This window comes from Phodopus roborovskii, unplaced genomic scaffold (genome assembly GCF_943737965.1).
Source record: "Phodopus roborovskii unplaced genomic scaffold, PHOROB, whole genome shotgun sequence".
NCBI classification, from domain to species: Eukaryota; Metazoa; Chordata; class Mammalia; order Rodentia; family Cricetidae; genus Phodopus; species Phodopus roborovskii.
The window spans coordinates 2,912,501-2,934,382 of record NW_026125295.1 but is presented as its reverse complement, the minus strand read 5'-3'; the positions used below and the strand labels follow the sequence as shown (position 1 = coordinate 2,934,382).

Here is a 21,882-nt window from a genome sequence, read left to right as displayed (position 1 = left end):
TGAGACAGAGTCTCATGGGTCCCAGGCAGGCCTCAGGCTGGCCATGAATGACCTGGATCCTCCAAGCGCTGGGGTTATGTAAGTGTGCTACTACACCCATCTTATTTCAAACTCAGGGCTTTCTGCGGGCCCAGCAGGCCCTCCGCTAATTGAGCTAATACATAGCTCTTAATTCTTACTATTTCTGTCTTTTGCAGTGCTGGGGAACAGAAATCAGCGTTTCCCACAGGGTGGACAAGTGAGTTGTCTCCCACTGAGCTGCAGCCCCAGACCCTGGGTTCGCCACCACACCCTAACTGCTCCTTTTGTGTGGGTGCTTCCCCTGCATGCCTGTGTAGTACCCAAGGAGACCAGAAGAGGGCACCGGATCTTGGATTTGGAGTCACTGATGGTTGTTAGCTGCCATGTAGGTGCTGGGAATGGAACCTGGATCCTCTGGAACAGGAGTCAAATCTGGGCATGGTGGCACACATTTTAATCCCAGCGCTTGGGAGGCAGGTGAATGTGACTTTGAGGCCAGCCCAGTCTAGATATGGAGACGCAGGGTACCCAAGACTGGACAGAGAAAACCCGTCTCAAACAAGACCAAACAAAAGAGAGAGCAGTGAGTGTCCTTAACTATGGAACCATCTCTCTACCCTGCTCCTAACTATTGATGAAAATGTAAATGATGGCAGTCTTAAAAAGAGTTTGAAGTGCACCCATTCAGAAACACAGCTCAGAGCTATCTATCTAAGAAAGGCTGGCATCCCAGATGCGGAGGCTGCCGCCTCTGCAAAGCATTTCAACAGGTTTTCAAGTGAGGAAGAGCTCTGAAGCAAACCTAGTAGCTCAAGGCAGGTGACTCTGAGATTAGATCTGCCACAGCCACGTCACACCTTTGCTTCAGTCAGTGGCTTACCATCTCCCAAGCTTATGTGGCATGTGTCCTGAGCCTGTGCCATGGCTCCTGAAAGTTACCCTTTGACCCCCACAAGTGTGTGTGAGTGCGGACACATGCACTGGAGATGCATATGCACACACACACAATCTTAAACTTTAATCCTATATACTATGGTTTGCATAAACTGAATACTGTTACAAACTATTCCTTGACCCTCCCTTGTTTCTTGCATTTTGTTTTGAGTTTATTAGCCAGTGAGTGTCTCCTGTAGCCCAGGCGAGAACTCTCTATGTAGTCAAAACAATCACCCTGAACCTCTGACCCTCCTACCTTCCACTCCCAAGCATGTGCCAAGACATCTGCCCGCCCTTGTCTTTTTGTTTGGAGACAGGATTTTTCTCCTTAGCCCAGGCTGGGCTCAAACTCAACTATGTAGCACAGGCTGGTCTCGAGCATAACAGCAATTCTCCTGCCTCAGTTTCCAAAGTGCTAGGATTACAGGCATGAGCTACCACGCCCAGTTTGCTGATTTCTTCCATGGCACTAAGCTTTTCTTTATTTTTTAACAATGTTTTCAACTTTAATATTGCTGTTGTTTTGAACATCTGGAATTCTTTTATATTACATAAAAGAACTTTTTATTGTTTTAAAACCAAGCAACCATTTTTTTCTTAAGCAGCTACAGAGATGAATAAGCTCCCCTGTCCCAGGTGCGATTCAAGGTGATTAATCTAAGAAGAGATTCCTATCAGAGACCACAGTCTTTGTAGAACGTGGCACAGGATTCTACACTGGGTGGAAATTATTACAGAAGGCCCAGGCAGCCAACCAGAAGTCAGAGGGCTTCGAATGGAAAAACTCTACTGTGGTGTTTGGCGCTTGGCTTAAAAGATAAAAACTTATGTTGCTATTTTAGAATTTTGATATTCTTAAGAACTAAGTGACTGCTCATGTTTTCTTCTTTTTCTGGTGAATGAATACATGTAGGAGTAAGGGATGGTTCAAGGGGAAATTCTGAAGGCCCAGAGAGTCAAAACAAACCGATTTTGGTACATCCTTCCTCCCAACCATTAAGTCTTTCCTGTTTTCCCAGAATAAAATAATAAAATTATTAATGATTAATTTCTATATTTCTCCTCTGATGTTCCAGTGTTCAATAAGCCACTGGGATACGATCTTCTGGATCTAACTTAAGGGCAGAGATATCAAAAATCCTGGGGCTTGGAGGAACTCATTAAAAACGAGGTGGATGGGGCCCGGCAAGATGGTTCATCAGGTAAGGACGCCCGCCATGTCTGATGACCTGAGTCCCCAGACCCCCACGTTCATGTTGTCCACCGGCCTCCATTTGGGAATCATGGCATCCATGTCTCCCACCTCCCAAAATAAATGTAATAAAGGAAACAATTAAAGAGGTGAATGGCGGGAGGAGGCCTGACTGGACAGAATAGCGAGTAGGATGTCACTCCCATACCACTGCTTTTGAAAGCCAAGAGCTGACCCAAAATGATCTGAGTGGCCCAGAGCACCTCTCCCTCTCCTGCGGAGTGTCTTCACATCCTGTCAGTTTACATCCCAGTCTTCTTATCTCCCATCTCCTTGCTCCCCTAGAAATGCCAATCACTCCACCAACTCTCAGAAGACAAATTCGGAGAAAAACAACCCCCCCACCCCCACCATGCCCCCGCGGGCTTGCCGCACTTTCACTTAGCGCATCTCCCCATCGGACTCTCGGTGAGGATGTGACTTTTTCTTTTTGAGACAGAATTTTTTACTTAGCCCAGGCTAGCCTCTCACTCACTATGTAGCCGAGGATGACCCTGAACCCCTGATCCTCCTGCCTCTACCTCCTGAATGCTGGGGTGACAGGTGTGTGCCAGCCCACCTGGGTTATGAGTTACCGGGCAAGCACTCTACCCACTGAGCTTCATTCCCGACCCCACCTTACCTTTCTCAGAGCAACTTTCCCATAGGCGAACTTGGGTGTAGACGGAGGGATAGGGCCTTTTGGGACATCTTTAAACTATAAAGCAGAGTGGGGGGAAAGAAGAGATAGCACTGTTAACTTTTTAGACACACATCTATAAAGATATTCTTTTCTTCTTTTTGGTTCTTCAAGATAAGGTTTCTGTGTGTAACCCTGGCTGTCCTGAAACTCACTCTGTAGACCAGGCTGGCCTTGAACTCAGAGGTCCTCCTGCCTCTGCCTCCGCCTCCTTGGTGTGGGATTAAAATCATGTATCACCATGTCTCATCTCTGTTTAATGTTTTATTGGTAGCAGTTTATTGCTTAGAAAAATCATAACATCCTATCGAGGTAATTAAAGTCTCCAGAAAATAAGCAAATATACACAAACGCTATGCCTCTTACCCTTTATTTCTCTGAAGGTGGGGGATTAAGGAGCTCACCAGACCCATGATAAAGATAAATAGATGTTTTATTGGAGAACAACTTACACAGATAAGAGTGAATAACTGCCATACTGTTCCTGCTCTAGAAGATGCAGTCTCTGCCCTTCTGATGTTCTCCCTGACCTACCTAAGGCAGCTTTACTAGCTTAAAGTGATCATGTCCATTCCTGAAACCACGCCCAAAGGGCGTAGCTACTTCTTCAGGTTCACTAGATGCCACTGCATTTCTCCATCATAATCTGTGCCCAACACCGCTTTCAAACTGACCATCAATACGGCCTGTCACAGCATTCAGAGGGGCGTGGTCAGAAGAGAGATTCCTCCCCACCCCCCGTCCTGGAATCCAGTAGATTCCATGGAAACCAGCTTGTTCTGCTCCAGTCTGATGTTGTCCTTCATTTATCCCCAACAGATTTGGCTTAGCATTTTGTGTGGCTATAAACAGTTCTTGCCCAGCTCAAGAAATACCCAAGACAGCTGAACGAACCTCATATGAAGTCAAGCGTTAAAGATTCCCATATTATTACACATCGGGAAACCAGCATGAACAACTCTGCTCAGAGATGAGTCGGAGGCTGATGGCTGGGCTGGAGAGAATGCCAACCGATAAGCATAAGGACCTGACTGAGTTCAGATCCTCAGGGCTCACATGAAAGCCAGGTGTGGCGGTACACGTGTGTAAGCCAGCCTCAGGGGATACAGAGGTGGGGCTTCTGAGACAGCCAGCCAGTGTAACTGATAAAGCAAGCTTAGAGTCCAGTGAGGGACCCTATCTCAAACAATAGACCAGAGAGACAGGGGAAGATAGTAGAAGTTGACCTCTGTCCCACACATATGTATGCATAGACCAACTCGTGTGTGCGCGCGCGCACACATGTTTAATGCAACTATTAAAAACAGGTTACCAATTTATTCAAGAGCTCATAAAAATAGAGCCACCATTGCCTCATCAGGACTGGAGAGGGAGGAGGGCTCTGCCCTATAGTTTTATGGTCAAAGTGTTAACCGTGTCTGGTTCAGTTTTACCCACACCAAAGACAGTGCCTAAGAAAAATGCAAATGTCACAAGTCTTGTCAAGCCTTGATGCCTTGAAGGTTCACACGTGACCTTTGTCAGTGAGACTAGGCTTATGCAGCCTGCCGGGAAGCCATTCTCTCCAAAGTCCAAGGCAGAGTGAGTCTGACATGTCCATCTCCATGCGACAGACATGTCCATCTCCTCTTGGGTGCCCTTCGCACTGGCAGAGACTTCCCACTCCCTAAGTCTCTGGAGAAGGGAGGACCAGCTGAGTCTACATGGGGCACTTGACATAGATATTTCCCTCCCCCCCAAGCAAATATTCCAAATATTTTAACAAATCAGTTACCTACTGCAGACATATTTACAAATCCTATGAGAAAGACCACTAAGGGCCAGAGACGTTGCTCAGTGGCAGACAGCTTGTCTAGCACGTGCAAGGCCCTGGGCGTGATCCTCCAGCACTGGGGGGAGATAAACAGAAGATTCCACTGTCTTAAAAGAAGCCATTCCAGAGCCAGGTGGTGATGGCCCCCACCTTTAATTCTAGCACCTGGTGGGTGGGTGTTGAAAAACCAACAAATAAATAAGAGAGTGAGTGAGTGAATGAAAAAATAAGCCCTCTCTATCCTCTAGACCCGATGACGGTATAAAGCAAGCCATCCCTGCCCTTTAGACCTGAGATGTCCCCAAAGAAGAAATGAGGAGTTTAGAGAGAGAGAAAAGGACGGAATGAGAGGGCCACATGTTAAACTGGAACCTACCACATTCGTTTCCTTTAAAACCGGTATTTATTACATTAAAACCCGCTACGGGGGTGCACGCATGGAGGTCGGAGGACCGCTGGTGTGAGTCCCTTCTCTCCTACCGTGTAGGGCCTGGAGGTTGAACCCCATTTGTCAGGCTTGTCACCTGCTGGGCTCCTGCTGGCCCTGTCACATTCCCTGTGAGATGGCTCCCGGGCAGGTCTGCCCTACTTGGCCTGACCGATGGATCGATTGATCCATCGTTAAATACGTGGGATCTCCAGGTGGGTCCTCTGTCCCCTCTTCCTCAGGCTCCACACGCAATCTCAGCCACTGAGGTGGCCTGCAGACACCTTCTGCCCATGACTGTCATGGAGATGTCTCTGACCTTCACAGGCACACACAGGCACAGACACACACAGAGACACAGACACACACAGATACACACACATACACACACATATACAGAGACACAGACACACACAGACACACACAGAGACACAGACACACACACACACAGACACACACATATACAGAGACACAGACACACACACACAGACACACACACACAAACACACACACACAGACACACATACACACACATACACAGACACACACACACACAATTACACACACAGACACACACACATACACACAGACACACACACATACACACAGACACACAGACACACAGACACCCCTTCCACCCACCCACACACACGATATCAGCCACAACTCCAAGGATGAAGTTGTCAGGCCAAATAGTGAGAAAACTTTGATTCTGGTTTTATGGGGTTTATGCTTTGTTGTTGTTGTTGTTGTTGTTTTTTTTTTTTTTTTTTTTAATTTTTCATGACACGGTTCCTCTGTGTTCCCCTGGCTGTCCTGGAAGTCATAGAGATCCACCTGCCTCTTTCTCATGAGTGCTGGGCTTAAAGGTGTGCGCCGCCACTGCCCGGCTTGTTGTTGGTTTTTTAATTTATTATTATTATTATTGTTGTTGTTGTTGTTGTGTTGTGTGTGTGTGTGTGTGCACTGCCGCTGGTTGAATGTGGAGATCAGAGGACAATGGTCAAGAGTCAGTCTTCTCGCTCTACCTTGTGGATCCCTGGACTTGAACTCGGGTCCTCAGCCTCGGTGAGGAGCACTTACCCACTGAACCATCTCGCCAGCCCACTTGCGCTAGCAGCCGCACTCTACCCCCCCCTTCCTTCCCGTTCCCTTCCCTCCTCCAGGCAGGGTTTCACACTGTGGCTACCTTAGGCTGGCCTAGGACTCACTGTGCAGCCTAGGATCGAAGGCAAACTCTTGGTACCTCAGTTTCCCAAGTGCTGAGGTTGTAGGTGGGAGCCACAGCTCACGGCTTTCCGCCGTCACACCGCGGTCTGAGTCTGACTGACCGTGTGTACTCCCACGCCACCAGTCCCTAACTGGTCTCCTACTTCACTGTGCCCGCCTCCAGGTCAGCTCCGGCAGCCGAACCACTCTCAGTCTGGCCTAGGAGGCAACAGTTCCATTCTTGACCCTGGCTTCGTCCACTCCATCTCCCGCGCGCTGCACCTGCTGGCTCCTTCCAGTGCCTTCTAGAGCAGGGCACCTTCCCCTCCCTGGCTGAGTCCCGACAGTGCCCCAGTGCTGGCCATCAACACGCCACTCTCTCTTACCCTTGCCTTTAGCTTTAGTCTTGGTTTAGATTTTACCTTTTACACCAAGAACCTAAACCGGCTAGCACAAATCAAACACATACCCACTTAACCATCCTCGAAGGAAAGAGACATATGGGTAAAAAACGTTATCTGAAGCCATTATGGAGCGAATTAAGTAATTAACTAAAACACGATTCCAAGTAGCAAATTCTCAAGGTAGCCGAGGATGACCTTGAACACCCAATCTTCCTGTCTCCACCCTCCAAGTGGGATTCCACGTGTTTGTTATCATGCCCTGCTTAGGTACAGTGGGGTCAGGGGACGGGGGCAGAACTCAGGTCCACCGGAAGCGCCTCTACCTGTGGAGCCACCTCGCCAGCCCCTTATTACATTTTAAAATTATTTTTCTGGCGGGGTCTCATGTAGTTCAGGATGGCCTCAGATTTACTATGTAGCCAAGGATGACTCCTGCCTGCTTCCACTTCCCGGATGTTGGCATTGCAGGTGTGTACCAACATATCCTCTACACAGTGCAGGGGTCAAATCCAGGGCCCTGTGCATGCCAGGCGAGTACCAACCGAGTCCTTCACTATTATCAACCACAGGCGAGTGCCGGAGCTTCCCGAGAGCCACACGTGGAGGTGTGCATGTTGAATGAATCCATTTATATCAGGGTCAAAACAAGTAAAGTTAATATACGCAACAGGAAGCTGGGGCAGTGGTTAGCTGGGGGCAGGCAGTGAGAGCTGGGGACGAGGAAGGGGCACCAGGGAGGCTCCCACTGGGCGTTGGCTGCTGCACTCTGGTCACTTTGCATACAAAGGTTGCCTTGGGAACCTGATTCTTCTAAGGGCACAGATAACACACTTGAATGGGTAAGAAAACAAAAACACAGCAAAAAACCATCCCAACCAGAAGAAGGGGAAACAAGAAAATAGAAACGTCTTTGAACAAGGCAGAGATAAAGTAATAAGGAGAAGAAAAACAAGAAAAGGGAGAGTGTGAAAAAAATTACAAAAAAAAAAAAAAAAAAAAAAAAAAAACAAAAAAAAAAACCAAAACACCCAAAACCCCAGCTGAAATTAATCTCTGGGTGGGGCTGCAGAGGTGGCTCCATGCTGAGGCACAGGCCACACAATCCCAACCCCACCCAAAGCTGGGCAGGGTGGCATGCGCCTGTGATCCCAGAGATGAGGATGGCACCTGCCAGCCACCACGGTCAGGGAGAGACTCTGCCTCAAAAATAAGCTGAGGGGTGACTGAGGAAGGCACATGTGTGTACTTACAAACACATACATGCTCACATACAAAACAGAAATCAGTCTATATGTGTGAAGAGTTACAATGGATTGGGCTGCACGGTACAGCTCCTAAGGGTGTTCACCGGTCTTTCTAGTTCAGTTCACAGTACCAACCCACAATGGGCAGCTCACAACTAACTGCCTATAACCCCAGCTGCAGGGTAACGTGCTGTTTCTCTGGCATCTCAGGGACCCACACACACGTATACCACACACACCACATACACACACACACACACACATACCACACACACACACACACACCACACATGCACACACACCACATACAGACACACATACCACACACACACACCACACGCGCACACACACCACACATGCACACACACACACACCACACATGCACACACACCACATACAGACACACATACCACACACACACACACCACACACACACACACACACACACACACCACACACACACCACACATGCACACACATAAAACAAATCTTAAAAAATACTTTTTGTAAAAGGTAAAAGAAGTTTTAGGTGAGAATCTCTCTCTCTCTCTGTCTTGAGATAGGGTCTTATACAGCCCACCCTGGCCTTGAACTATATCACTGAGAATGATTTAGCTGCCGACCCTCTAGATTACAGGCATGCAATCCCCACCCCCACCCCCATTTATATCAAGCTTTTTCTGTAACATGCCAGCTGTGGACCCTTTAATCCCAGATCTTAGGAAGCAGAGGCTGGCGGATCTCTGTAAATTCAAAGTACCAGCCTCATCTATATAGAGAGACCCTGCCTCAAAACACAAACAAACAAAAACCCTGAAGAACAAAAGCAAATATTTCCTAACACGAATCTTAACACATATTAAAACTGACATCACAGGCCACTTAACTTACCACTTATAGACAGAAAACCTATGTTTTTTTAACTTCAAAACTCAGGTGACTGAGCAGAAAGACTGTGGGTTTTTTTTTTTTTTTTTTTTTTTTTAACTCACCACAGAGACAGGAAACCCCACCTGAGGATTTCAGGTGTTTCAGAGGCTGGCCTGCTGGCAGGAGCAAGGGCTTCCAGAGCCCGCTAGAGGAAACAGCAGCCACTTGCCCCAGATAGAACAGAGCATCTCTCTCAGCACAATACCCAGCTGCTCTGCACACTGGTGTCTGTTTTCCTCTCCCTACCCACTCGAGCCACCACAGGACACATTTTCTGGCTTCTACCTGCTGGACAGACCATGTCAGAGACCATCCTGGATGGCTTATACACGTCCTTTGTTCTCCCTACAGCGTGACTAGGTACCCTAACTCCACTCTTACAGATGAAGGGTACAGAGCCTATAGCCTTGCTGATCAACTCATGGAGTCTTCATCGGGTGTGGCTGCACCCCAAACCCATGCATCCCTCATCCACTCTTTCAATAAGGTTCCGGGGAGAAGTCATCTACAGAGCCCTAAGGAGTTCAAGGCAGGCTCCCCACCAGTCCAGCTTGACAAGAGTTCGAAAGACCCACCTTCTGGATGACATTTCGAAGAGCAAAATACTTGTCAGTCAGGTCCCCCGCCTCGCTCAGTGGAGCATCATAATCATAGCTGGTGGGCTGTGCTGCATAGGGAATGTTGGCACCTAGGGGGCAGAAGGGGAAATAACTCATGATCACTACTGAAGGCCTTGCTCAGGGGCTCGGGTTAGGGTGAGGAGAAATGGAAGACACAGTAAACAGCCAGGAGGTGGTGATGCACGCCTTTATTCTCAGCACTCAGGAGGCAGAGGCAGGCAAACCGAGTTCGAGGCCAGCCTGGTCCACAGAGCAAGTTTCAGGACAGCCAGAGCTACACTGAGAACCCCTGTCACACACAATAAAACAAACAAACAGACACCTAAAAGCCCAAATCATCAGAGCTGGGATCCAGCTGCATGGGTGAGGTGGCACATGCCTGTTACCGAGCATTTGGGAGACGGAGAAAGGGAGATCAGCAGTTCAAGGTCATTCTCTCTCCCCATTTTGATTTCATTTTATGCGAATATGTGTTTTTCCAGCATACATGCTATGTTTGATCTACAGAGGCCAGAAGAGGGTGTCAGATCTCCTGGGACTGGAGTTACCATGTGGATTCTGGGAATCAATCCTGGTTCTCTGACCTGCTTTTCCTCATCCATCTCCCTCCAGGGAAAGCCTTTATCTACCAACCAATCAGGCTGGGGACCCACAGACCACCTCCTGTGCTCTAGAGCTCCTCAGGACAGGCTGACAACACTCACAGTTACATCACCCTGGCCCCTCACACCCGGTCATTCTTGGTGGCAGGTTTGCTCCCGAGACACACCCAAGGACCATCTTGCTGGCTCTCTGGGACCTGCTCCTGTGATGGCTGATACCACTGACTCAATGGGACTTAGAATCACCTAGAAGGCACGCTCCTAGGTGAGGGAGTTTCTAGACTCAGTTTACTGAGGTGAGGGGATCCTGCAGGCTGGTGTCCTACACGAAGGACAAGGCCAGCTGAGGTCCACCAGTCGTCATCTGCCGATTTCAGACTTGGGCTGTGACATGACCACCTGAAGCCCCTGCCCGCTTCCTGATGCTTGCCTCTGTTAGGTGCTTTGTCACAGCAATGGGAAGTATGATCAATACAACTTCCAAAGACCAATGAGGAGAGTTGGGGTCGGGGACACAAAATGACCAGTAAAAGAGTTCTCTGGCAATTACTGTCCAAGGCACGGAGTCTGGACCAGAAACTCCCAAGCTTGTCAAAGATGCCGCTCACAGATTTGGGCTCCCTGTAATATTGGTTGGTCCTTTGAAAAATTACTCAGGCACAGCATAAAGACATATATGTGGTGGAGTCTGAGAAACGGTGTCTGAGCGCTGCAGTGGAGACCCTGGTTCCTGTGGGGGTTAGAGCAGAGACTGTCCGCGTTAGTTTCGAGCTACTGTGTAGCCAAGGGGTGAGCTTGAACTTCTGGTCTCCTGCCTCATCACCAAGTCTGGCTTTCACAGGGCGGGGGTGGAATTCAAGGCCACCTGCAGGCCAGGCTGGCACTCTACCAAGCAAGTGACACCTGCAGCCAGCCCTTGAGACTGCGTTTCTAACAGGCAGCGCTGCTGTAGCCTACGGCAAACCAGCCAGGTCTGTGCCTTCTTCCAGCTCAGACAGCGCTTGCGTGGGCTATGCAAGCGCGTCAGGATGGAGCGGTTTTAGGCTGGCTCCTTTTGTAAGTAAATGAGTAAGTTCGCCGATACTTAGTGATAAGTTCACTACGATGGGTCCGACCGACCGAGGACCCGCTGTCGGAGGGGCTGACAAACGAGCAAGGGGATGATCAGGTTGGCCCTTGCTTCCTCATCAATTGTCTGCACAGAACGTCACTTTGGAAGACCTAGACCACTCAGCGGACAGGTTGGTGGACTGAATTTCTCTACTTCCTGCTCATCAGAGACAGCTCTCCATGAGGTCTGCCCCCCCCCCCCAGAAGCAGCACAGGTTCAAATACATCCTTCCCCGTGACGCACACAGAGAGATTACAAACCACATCCTCATCTAAGGAGTTCACCTTCCGTGTGGCTCCTCTCCAGAGGGGTTTCTTATTTGACTCGATCTGCACTAAGCTTCATGCACCTTACGGGCAAACCAAGCCATGCTGACCCTTGAGTCCTCAGTCCAAGCGAGCATGGGGGTGGGGAGGCCAGTGTGTAGTGAAGCTCCAGACACAAATGCAACAGCCCGGGTGAAATGAACGGGGCACTAAAGGGTCAACTGGAGACTCTGTTCTAGTTCCTCACGTGTGTGAGTTCATGCACACACACACACAGGCACATATGCATATAGGTGCATTGTATGTGCAGGTGGGCCTGCATATCTGCCCATGACAGTGTGGGCATGCATATGTGTGCAAATGTATGTACAAGCCAGGAACTACCCATCTGGTTTTGAATGGATAAAAAAAAAAAAAAAAAAAAAACTGAGTTAATGAATTAATTTTGTTTGTGTCTATACCATGGTCAGCTTCAGGAGTCATTTTTCTTTCTTCTACCATGTGGGTCCAGATTCAGGTCGTTAGGCTTGGCAGCAAGAACCTATAGCCACTGCATCGCTGCATGGCACTTGATTTGGTTCCAGAGACAGGGTATCCCATCGGCCTGGAGCTCCCACTTCAGCTCCACGGGCTGGCTGGTAAGTCCCAGAAGCTGCCTGACTCCCTTCCGTGCACTAGGATTACAGACGTTCACCTCACCATGCCTGGTGTTTCTTTTCTTCCCTTCATTTTGTTTTGGAGACAGGGTTTCCTGTGTGTAGCCCTAACTGTCCTGAGACTTGTTCTATAGACCAGACTGGATTAAAGGCGTGCTCCACGACACCTGGCTTTTCTTCCTTCTGTCCGTCTGTCCGTCCTTCCTTCTTTCTTTTTTTGTTCCCTCCCTCCCTCCTTCCCTCCATCCATCCTTTCTTTCTTTCTGAGACAGGGTTTCTCTGTGTAGCTTTGGACCCTGTCCTGGAACTTGCTCTGTAGATTAGACTGGCCTCAAACTCACAGAGATCCTCCTGCCTCTGCTACCCTAGTCCTGGGACTAAAAGTGTGTGCCACTTTGACCTGGAGCCTGGCTTTTCTTAACGTGGGCTCTGGGGCTTGAACTCAAGTCCCTGTCTTGCACAGCAAGTTATTAACACTACAGGGGAACGGTGCGTGCTTAAGCCACTGTGGGGATTCCAGGAAAGATGTCAGAAATGTGAGCAGGAGTGCCCACGCCCCCCAGGAAATGTGGAACACCCCAGGTACTGAGATGTGGACACACAGGGTTGGGGATGTACACTACACAAATGGACATGCACACTCCCTAAGGTTGGATGCACAGGTCTCTCCCGGGGGGAAGGAGGTCTAAGTAAAGCTGCCAAGGTCAGGCCAGCTGGCCCAAAAGCAGCTTCGGAGGCCTGGGGAACATGCCTGGCTGGTTTGGGGTTTACTCCAGGCTTCCAGGCTGAAGGGGGTTATCTGAAGGGCAGTGCCTTTGGCTCACTGAAGCCTGGGCTCTAATCCAGGCTCTGCCCTTGGCCAGCAGAACAGGAAGTATGGGATAATTTTGGTTTCCCTTATATTCTTATCTGTAAAGGGACGCCAATAATCACTGTCTGAATGAGCCTGACCAGGGAATTAAACAGAGGCGGCAGACAGATTTCTACGGACACGGACACGATAGGGCAGGTAGGCGGGAGACATATTTCTACGGCCATGCAGGCAGGGCCCCGGAGAGCTGAGCACAGTTCTTGCCTTTCACTATTGCTGTTGTTATTCTGTCTTTTACCGATCTATTGTTTTTTGTTTTGAGACAGAGTCTCACTATGTAGCCCTGGCTAGTCTAGGACTCACCATGTAGACCAGGCTGGCCTGGAACTTGTAGTAATTCTCCTGCCTCTGCCTCCCAAATGCTGACTGAGCTTTCTCTCTCTTTCTTTCTTTGAAAGAGGGTCACAAATAGTCCAAGCTGGCATCCAACTCACTGTGCAGCCTAAATATTACCTTGAACTTCTTTCTAATCCTTTCATCTCTATCACCCAGGTGCTGGGATTAAAGTGTGGATCATCATGTCAGGGTTGTGCATGGGGCTCAAACCCACAGCCTTGTGCGTGCTAGGCAAGTTCTCCAGCAACTGAGTTACAACCCAACCCCAGAATATCATTTACCAATAAAAATGAAGTATGAATACATGCTAGGACATGGATGAGCCTTGAAAATATTGGCCTAAATGAAAGAAATCAGATTAAAATCTATATATTGTATGAACCATCTAAAGAAGGAGAGTACCCAGGAGCAGGGATGAAGTTAGTGGCCTCCAGGGTCTGTGAGGAGGACAGGGGAGTGATTGTGACAGTGTGGAACTTCTTTCGGGTGGATGGGAGAATGTTCTGGAAGTAGAGGGGAAGGACTGTACAGCTCTGAGAACATCTGCAATATGTATTTAAAATTGTCAGTTTTATGGTTTTCAAAACAATTAAAATAGGGGTGTGATGGGAGATGTCATTCTGTAAATATGTTTCTCATACTGGTTAATACTGGTTAATGAATAAAGCACTGTTGGCCAATAGGAAAGGAAGATAGGAGGGACTAGGAGACAAGGAGGAAAGAGGAAGTAGGAAGGAGGAGTCAAGATGGAGAGAAGGGAGAGAACAGAACCGCCGGCCCCCGCTCTCCGGTAAGATGAGACCATGTGGAAATACATAGAAATGGGTTAATAATTAAGACAGAGCTAGCCGATAAGAAACAAGTACCTGGCCAACAGCATTATATCAAATACAGAGACTCGGTGTGTTAATTGGGGCTGGCGCGGCGGCGGGACAAGACCAGCGGCGGGAGGAAAAAACCTTACTCCTTACATGAGTGGGGAGATGGTATGGGATAAAGATATTCCACCAGGCCCGGGCATCTGAGTTCAGTCCCCAGGACCCACGGGGTGGAGGAAGAGAACCAACTCCATGAGTTGTTTTTGATAGCCACACACACAAAAACAAATACATGTAGTAGTGAGAGAGAGAGAGAGAGAGAGAGAGAGAGAGAGAGAGAGAGAGAGAGGAGGCAGAGACATGGAGGCAGGAGGGTCCCTCAGCTCAGTGTCCGGTTTGGTCTACTTGGTTAAGTTCCAGGTTAGAGAGAGACCTCCTCTAAAAAAGCTAGCCGGTGCCAAAGGACCGACACCTGAGGTTGTTCCCTGCACAGATACACATGTACACATGTACCTGCACAAACACACACAGATACACGAGACTGCCAGACACCTGGCTGAAAATAAGACCCTTAAATGATCAAATTATGTCCCTTAAAGGTCCCCCCGCTACACTAAAATGATTCTTGTTTGTTAGAAAATTTGGAAGACAGATGTAAACAGAAAATAAAGATTGGCCACAGGTACCATCTCCCAAATCACACACCGCGAACAGAATAGTCTTTTACCAATGGATGTTAAACAGATCTTACCATTCCAGTAGGCAAAATTGGTCCCACCGATAAACATGTACCTACAGAGAAATAAAGAGAATACACATACTTGACCGTGAGCCACAGCTACAGGGCTCCCTCTCCCCATGCTGGATGGACACTCACAAGTTCACACTGGCCCCACGGGCAAGCAGGTCATAGAGGGAAGCGGCCACTAGCTCAGTCTTCACTGTGTAATGAGGCTCACCCCAGTGGTCTAGCCAGCCAGTATAGAACTCGGAATTGATCTGAAAAGGGAAAAGGGGACATCCCTTAAGAGACACTCATGATGACCTTCAGAGAGCGCTGAGGTGTCCCTGCCACGCCCTGTTCACTCCTCCAAGGAACAGGTGGTGAGGAAGATTGATATGCATGCTTAACCTGGAGCTGGGAGGGTCCCATGAGCATCTATACTGTCTAAGTGCCAGCCAGTTGTGACATCTCATTTTACTCAGTTCTTACAAGTTCTGCATTGTTGGTCCAACCCACTGCCAATCAGAAACCCTTGGGAATGTAGCTCAGTTGGTAGGATGCTTGTCTAGGGTGAAGTAAGTCCTGGTTCCATCCCTACCTAGTATTGCATAAACTGTAGTATGGTGCCGCCCTCCTGTCATCCCAGTACTCAGGGGGTAGAGGCAGGAGGAAATCTTTAGCTAAATGGTGAGTTAGAAACCAGCCTAGGCTACATGAGACCTTATTTATTTGTTTGGTTTTTCAAGACAGAGTTCCTCTGTGTAACAGTCCTGGCTGTCCTGGAGCTCGCTTTGTAGACCAGGCTGGCCTCGGACTCACTGAGATCCACCTTCCTCTTCCTCCCGAGTGCTAGGATTGCTGGGATTAAAGGTGTGTACCACTGCCACCTGGCTGAAAAATCAACTGAGCCACCCCGTGGGTGCTGGGAATTGAACCCAGGTCCCCTGGAAAAGCAGTCAGTGCTCTTAACCACTGAGCATTCCTCTAGGCTGGGACAACTGATTCTTTTCACCTAGGTCAGTGTTGTCAGCTACTCCCACATTCCAAACCCCTCCTCCCAAAGCCAAAACATTTAGTCCGAGAAGATACTTTCATAAATAATTAGTACAGTCAGGCACGGTGATGTATAAACAGAACCCAAGCACTTGGGGAGCTGAGGCAGGGGGATTATGAGTTCAAAGTTAGTCTGGGCTACATAATTAATTAATCTGAAACCAACTGGAGACCACGTAACAAGACTGTATCGGAAATGAGAACACAAAACCCCAAGGGCTGGGGATGTACCTTAGTAGTAGAGAAATTGCTTAGCGTGTGTAAGCCCTGCACTCAATTCCAGCGTGGTACGGCAAGGCAGTGCAGAGGTTCCTCCGTCTTGCAGTCTTGCTAGGCCATTCCAGGTTTAACTAGAATGTGATCTCTTTGATGGAGAGTCCAGTGGGAAATTACCCAATCTTATTCTACGCCCTGAGGTCAAGAAGCCTCAGCTAACTTATCTTGGCTTCTGCTAAACTGCTTGCTGGCACAGAGAGTCTTCAGAGAACTGCTTATCCTGACTTCCATTAAACTGCTTGCTTGACCAAATCTTCCGCTGTACCTAACGGTTTACCTTAGTTTCTGTTAAACTGCCTGCCTGTACAGAACCCCCTGCAGCTAATAATTAACTGAACTGCTTGCTGGAGCAAATTCCCTTCCTGCTGTTGCTGAGTGAGGTAAGAGGTATGGTTTTTTTGCCTTTAAAAGCCCCTTGGTCCAAATGGTTGGGGCCACACTAAGGTCCCCAGCAGTTGAGTGCAGTCCCAGCCGACTCGAATAAAGACTTTCAACTGGCTGTGTCTGAGTGGTCATCTCTGGTGGACTCCCCATAACACCTTATTTAAGAACAGAAAGCAGCTCCAAATACATCCTTTATGAGTGACTCACTCTTTTTGTTCTAATATTGATCTTGAGACCCACCAGCTAACACGAGCACCATCTGTCTGCAAGCAACTTCCCATCAGTTCAACATCAGAAATGAAAAAGGGAACCTGGAGAGGCTCCAGGAAATAGCTCCGCCTGTCTGAGCAGGCTCCACCGAGCTCCGAAGAGCTGTTTTGCAAATGAAGCTTGTTGTGCTCTGTGTACAAATAACACTGTACAAACACCACCACTGTGGCTGCAGAAGCCAGGACGGGAGAGTGGGGAGAGCAGGGGCTGATGGAGGCCATCGTGTGTGGTGTATGTGCGTGCGTGCGTGCGTGCGTGTGTGTATGTGTGTGCATGCGTGCGTGTGTGTGTCCGCCTCCTTCTCCCAGCATTTTTCAGCAGCACTGCTCAGCCAACCTTCATCCTTAGTGCTTCCTCAGACATCAGGTCCACCCAGGCCCAGCAGAATGAATTCTGCATTTCAACCAGATCCCTCCAGTGAGGTGGAGGAGCCCAAAGACTAAGAAATAAGTCTCTTAGCTGGAGACTTCTTGGAGGTTAAAAGCATCTGTGCTTCCTCCAGAGAACTGGAGTCCAGTTCCCAGGACCCCATGTCAGGCAGCTCCAGGGGATCCTACATGCCCCTTTGGCCTCTGACAGTATCCAAACCTGTGTGTACATAGACATAAACATAATAAAAGCAAACCTTAAAAGAATACACATGTGAACCAGCCACTCCTAGGCCCCTCGAGTCAGAGCAACTGTTCCTGGGGATCTAGCTCAGTTAGAAGACTGCCATCCTCTGTATGTAGGAAGCCCTGGCTTTGATTCACCCCATAAGTCTGGGCATGTCAATCACGATTGTTCCCGGTGTCTGAAAGGAGGGTGCAGGATGCTCAGGAGTTTGCAGTCAGCCTTGGTTACACACTGAGTTCTGAGCCCTGGGCTACACCAGACCCAGTCACTGCCCCAGCTGTCACTCATGAGTCCTGCTATACCCCCAGTCCCCCCAGCTGCTCATCGCAGAGCCAAAAAATAAAAAGTAACACCAAAGATGTACATGTTCTCCTCCGCAGCCTGTACCTCCTCTGGGGACAGCTGTGATGGAGTTGGTACAAGCCCGAAGTCTCTGCGCCGCACCCCCAGTTCTTACCAAAGGTCCTTTGGGTTCGAATTTCCTCTGGATTAGGAAAGCCTCTGTGATATTCTCGACTGGAAATCACAAGAGGTAGAAGAAAAGTCAGCCACAAGCATAAGAAATAAGCTAAGCAGCCTGCTGTGGTCACTGGTATAGAACCCACAGGCTGGACTCTAATCCCAAAGAAAATATAGAGGAAGTGGAGGGCTAGCAAGAGGGATCACAGGAGAAAGGTGCTTGCTACCAAGGCTGATGACCAGGGTTCAATCCCCAGGACCCACACAGTACAAAGAGAGAAATGACTCCCACAGTTACAAATGCTCCACAGCTCTTGAGTACCCTCCCCCAATATAAATAAATGCACGAAAAAATCTTGTCCTATGGATGTGGGGTTTCCAGGAAGTGACTTAGCCAGCACGTCCCCTCCTCCTTATTTAATATCTTAGAACTGAGGGGTCTCTCTCCCCCTTCTGCCATGAACACTATAGTAGTTTTTCCTTTATTTGTTTCTTTGTTTCAAGGGGGGCCCAGGCCACCCATGTGACTTTCTCTTGTCACAGGCCAGACTGTGGACTGAAACTATGCAGTGAAACAAACCTTCCCTCTTTATAAGCTGGTGCCCTCGGGTATTTCATAATACTACTGCAAAGCCGACTAGCTCACTCCATAAAGGAAATGCTGAGACATCTCATTCTGTCTGCTCAAGCTACTTAAGCCATAAGCTGTGCTGATTGTGGTTTCGAGGAAAGACTTTTTCGTCAACATTTCCTAGTTGCCACAAACGCTGACCTGCTCCAAAATCCACGGTGGCATAGAGGCCCTGCAGGGTGCCACAGTGAAGGTATCTTTCATTTGCCCCGTCGGTGGTAAAGAGAAGGACCTCATTGCCCAGATGGTAACGGAAGCGGTGTGCCAGGAAACGCAGGTAGTCATAATCACAGGCGAAGTAGGAGCCATACTCATTCTCAACCTGTGTATAGAAGAGAGATGAGAAACAGCAGATGCCCACACTGTCCTAGCATGGCAATCCCTGCAAACTAGTTCATATATCCAAAACATACCCCATATCCAGGAAGGAAGGGGGCAGGGGCAGATCCAGCCTAAACTGGTTTGGGGTGTATGTGCAATAAAGCAAACCGTGTCCCCTGTGTGAAAATCCCCTATTTGCAATCTTATCCCTATGCCTATGAACATATGGTGAAATCCAGGTGCACTGTGGGAAAGACATATAGAGCAGAGGAAAGCTTGGGTATCCCAAGTCTGTCGATGAAAACAGGTGGGAAGATGACTTGGTGGGTCAAGGAGCTAGCTTGCACAACCCAAGGTGGATGACCCAATCTATACTCTCAGCTCTCAGCACTCCTATGGCTGGATGGAGGTAGGGCTAGGGGGTGGAGTGGGCGGAGACAGGAGATTCACGAAGAGGCTCCTGAACCTGGAGTATACATTGAACCCAATCTGGACCTGTGTGCTGTGACGCACACTCACAAAAGAAACAAACTGGAAAAAAAAAAGCCCAGAGATCCACTCACACCCACAATATTCCCTTTTAGTAACCATCTCTTCCTTTAAGACCCCCTCCCCAGAAGGAGGAGGCTGTGCTGCTTGGAGTCATCTAAGGAGAGGACCTCAATTGAGAAATGTCTCCCTAAGCTCAGGCTGCAGGCCAGCCCCTAAGGCATTTCTTAATTAGTGACTGATGGGGTAAGGCCCAGCCCATTGTGGGTGGGGGCCACCCCGGGCTGGTGGTCCTGGATTCTATAAAAAAGCAGACTGAACAAGCCACGGGAAGGAAGTAAGCCAGTAGGCAGCCCCCTCCATGGCCTCTGCATCAGCTCCTGCCTCCAGGTCCCTGCCCTGCTTGAGTTCCTGTTTTGACTTCCTTTGATGATGAACAGTGACGTGGAAGCTTAAGCTGAATAAACCCTTTCCTCCCTAAGTTCCTTTGGTTGTGTGAGCTGTTTAGTCACAGCTACAGTAACCCGGACTGAGACAGAGGCCCCAGACATTAACAGGCTTTACTCTAACTCAGTGGTTCTCAACCTTCACTGTCTCTTGACCTGGTGGGAGAGAGAGACAAGCAACTATCACAGCCACCACCCGGCCTAACTTAAAACAAAAAACAAAAAAACCTTTATTTATTTTATGTGCATTGGTGGTTTGCCTGCGCGTATGAAGATGTTAGATCTCCTGGAACTGGAGTTACAGACAGTTGCGAGCTTCCATGTGGGTGTTGGCAATTGAATCCAGGTCCCCTGGAGGAGTAGCCAGTGCTCTTAACCACTGAGCCATCTCTCCACCCCAGTGAGATCCTATCTTAAAAAAGTAAATGGGTGGGAAGAAGGTGGGGGGGAGAGCCAGGAGAATGGAGAGGGGGAGAGTCAGAGGATGAGAGGGAGAGGGAGCTGGGACTGGTATGTAAAATAAGATTGTTAAAAAAAAAAAAAAAAAAAGGGAAAAAAGTCAATGGGAAGCCGGGCAGAGTGAGTTCAGGGTCAGCCTGGGTTACAGAATGAGTTACAGGACAGCCAGGGCCACTCAGAGAAACCCTGTCTCAAAAAACAAAACAAAGCAAAGAGTGAATGGGGAGGAACTTGGATGTAGCTCAGTTGGTCGAGTACTTTCGTAGGAACAAGAGCCTTGGTGTGGATCCCCAGCCATGCATAAAGCAGGCAGCAGGTGTGCACCTGTAATCACAGCATTGGAGGCAGACAGGAGGGTCAGGAGTTCAAGACCAGTCTCAGCTACATTGAGCTGGAGGCTGGTGGGACTTGGCATGGTGGACCACACTCATAATCTCAGTGGCAAGGAGGTTGAGGCAGGAGGATCACTGGATCTGAGGCTGGTCTGGGCTACACAGGGTAACTATGCCTTAAACAAAACAAACAAAACACCCAGGAAGACAAGCAGGGAGCCACCCACTTAGGTGCAAAGAACTGTAGCTGTGAAAAGAGACCTCTGACATGTGAATGAAGTGAAACTACCACACAGGAAATGGGTCACATCATATAAACTGCAAAAAAGAACGAGGCATGGCGAGCTTTGCTTCCGTCTCCTGACGTCTGAGCGGCAGACACATGGCTTTTTGCTTTCTTACGGCTTTCTCTGCTTGTGAACTTAGTGAATGGGGGTTGGGGATGAACAGGAGGGGATGAAGAGGACCAGGAGAAGGCAGAGTGGCCTCGTAGGAGTAGTGGCCAAGATGGACAGAAGAAATGTCCCCAGAATGGATGGCTTTGCTCTCTGCTGCAGAATTAAAGCAGAGGGGAGGTGTGCGTGTGCATGCATGTGAGTTTTTGCATGTGTGTGCATGTGTACAAGTCTGTTCGTGCCTGTGTGTGTGTGTGTGTGCGCACGCGTGTGCGTGTATACATGTTCGGGGAGCAAGAGTACCATGACATGACTGTGGAACAGAGGCCAATTCTGTGCAGTCTCTTCCACCTTTACATGGACTCTGGGATGGAACTCACGCTGCCAGGCCCGCGCAGCAGGAGCCTTTACCGATATACTAACTTCCTGCGCTCACCGCCTTTTTTTGTGCCCTGGGACTCCCTTCGTAGACCAGGCTGGCTCACACACCTTGCAGCAATCCTGTCCATGCTGCTTAAAACAATAGCTGCATTTATAGTGACTGCCTGATAAAAGCCTTTAGCTGGCTTTTGGGACAGGGACTTAAGTAGACCAGGCTGGCCAAGAACTTTATGGTAGGTAGCTGAGGCTGGCCTCAAACTCCTCATCCTCCCATTTTTGCCCCCAAGTGTTGGGGCTTTAAGTGTGTGTCACTGGGTCCCATATTTGATGATAGTTTTGAGGAAGTTTCTCTAACCAAAAGATGCTGGAAAGTTGTGAGCAGAAATTGAAAGTGACTCAAGATGCAAAACCCGTGAGAAGTGGCTCTCGCCCAAGACCAGGCCAGGGGAAGA

At 48.8% G+C, this 21,882-nt stretch overlaps 1 protein-coding gene across 1 annotated transcript in view; it reads right to left on the bottom strand.

Moving 5' to 3' along the window:
- The window catches only part of Glb1 (galactosidase beta 1), a 68,562-nt gene that overhangs the window by 23,380 nt on the left and 23,300 nt on the right, over window positions 1-21,882 (bottom strand). Inside the window, exons 6-11 of the mRNA XM_051201872.1 lie at window positions 18,749-18,929; window positions 17,975-18,033; window positions 15,073-15,194; window positions 14,947-14,987; window positions 9,491-9,603; window positions 2,832-2,906 (exon numbers count right to left, since the gene is read on the bottom strand). Of these exons, the coding sequence (XP_051057829.1) occupies window positions 2,832-2,906; window positions 9,491-9,603; window positions 14,947-14,987; window positions 15,073-15,194; window positions 17,975-18,033; window positions 18,749-18,929 (591 nt within the window). The remainder of the gene's footprint in view (window positions 1-2,831; window positions 2,907-9,490; window positions 9,604-14,946; window positions 14,988-15,072; window positions 15,195-17,974; window positions 18,034-18,748; window positions 18,930-21,882) is intronic.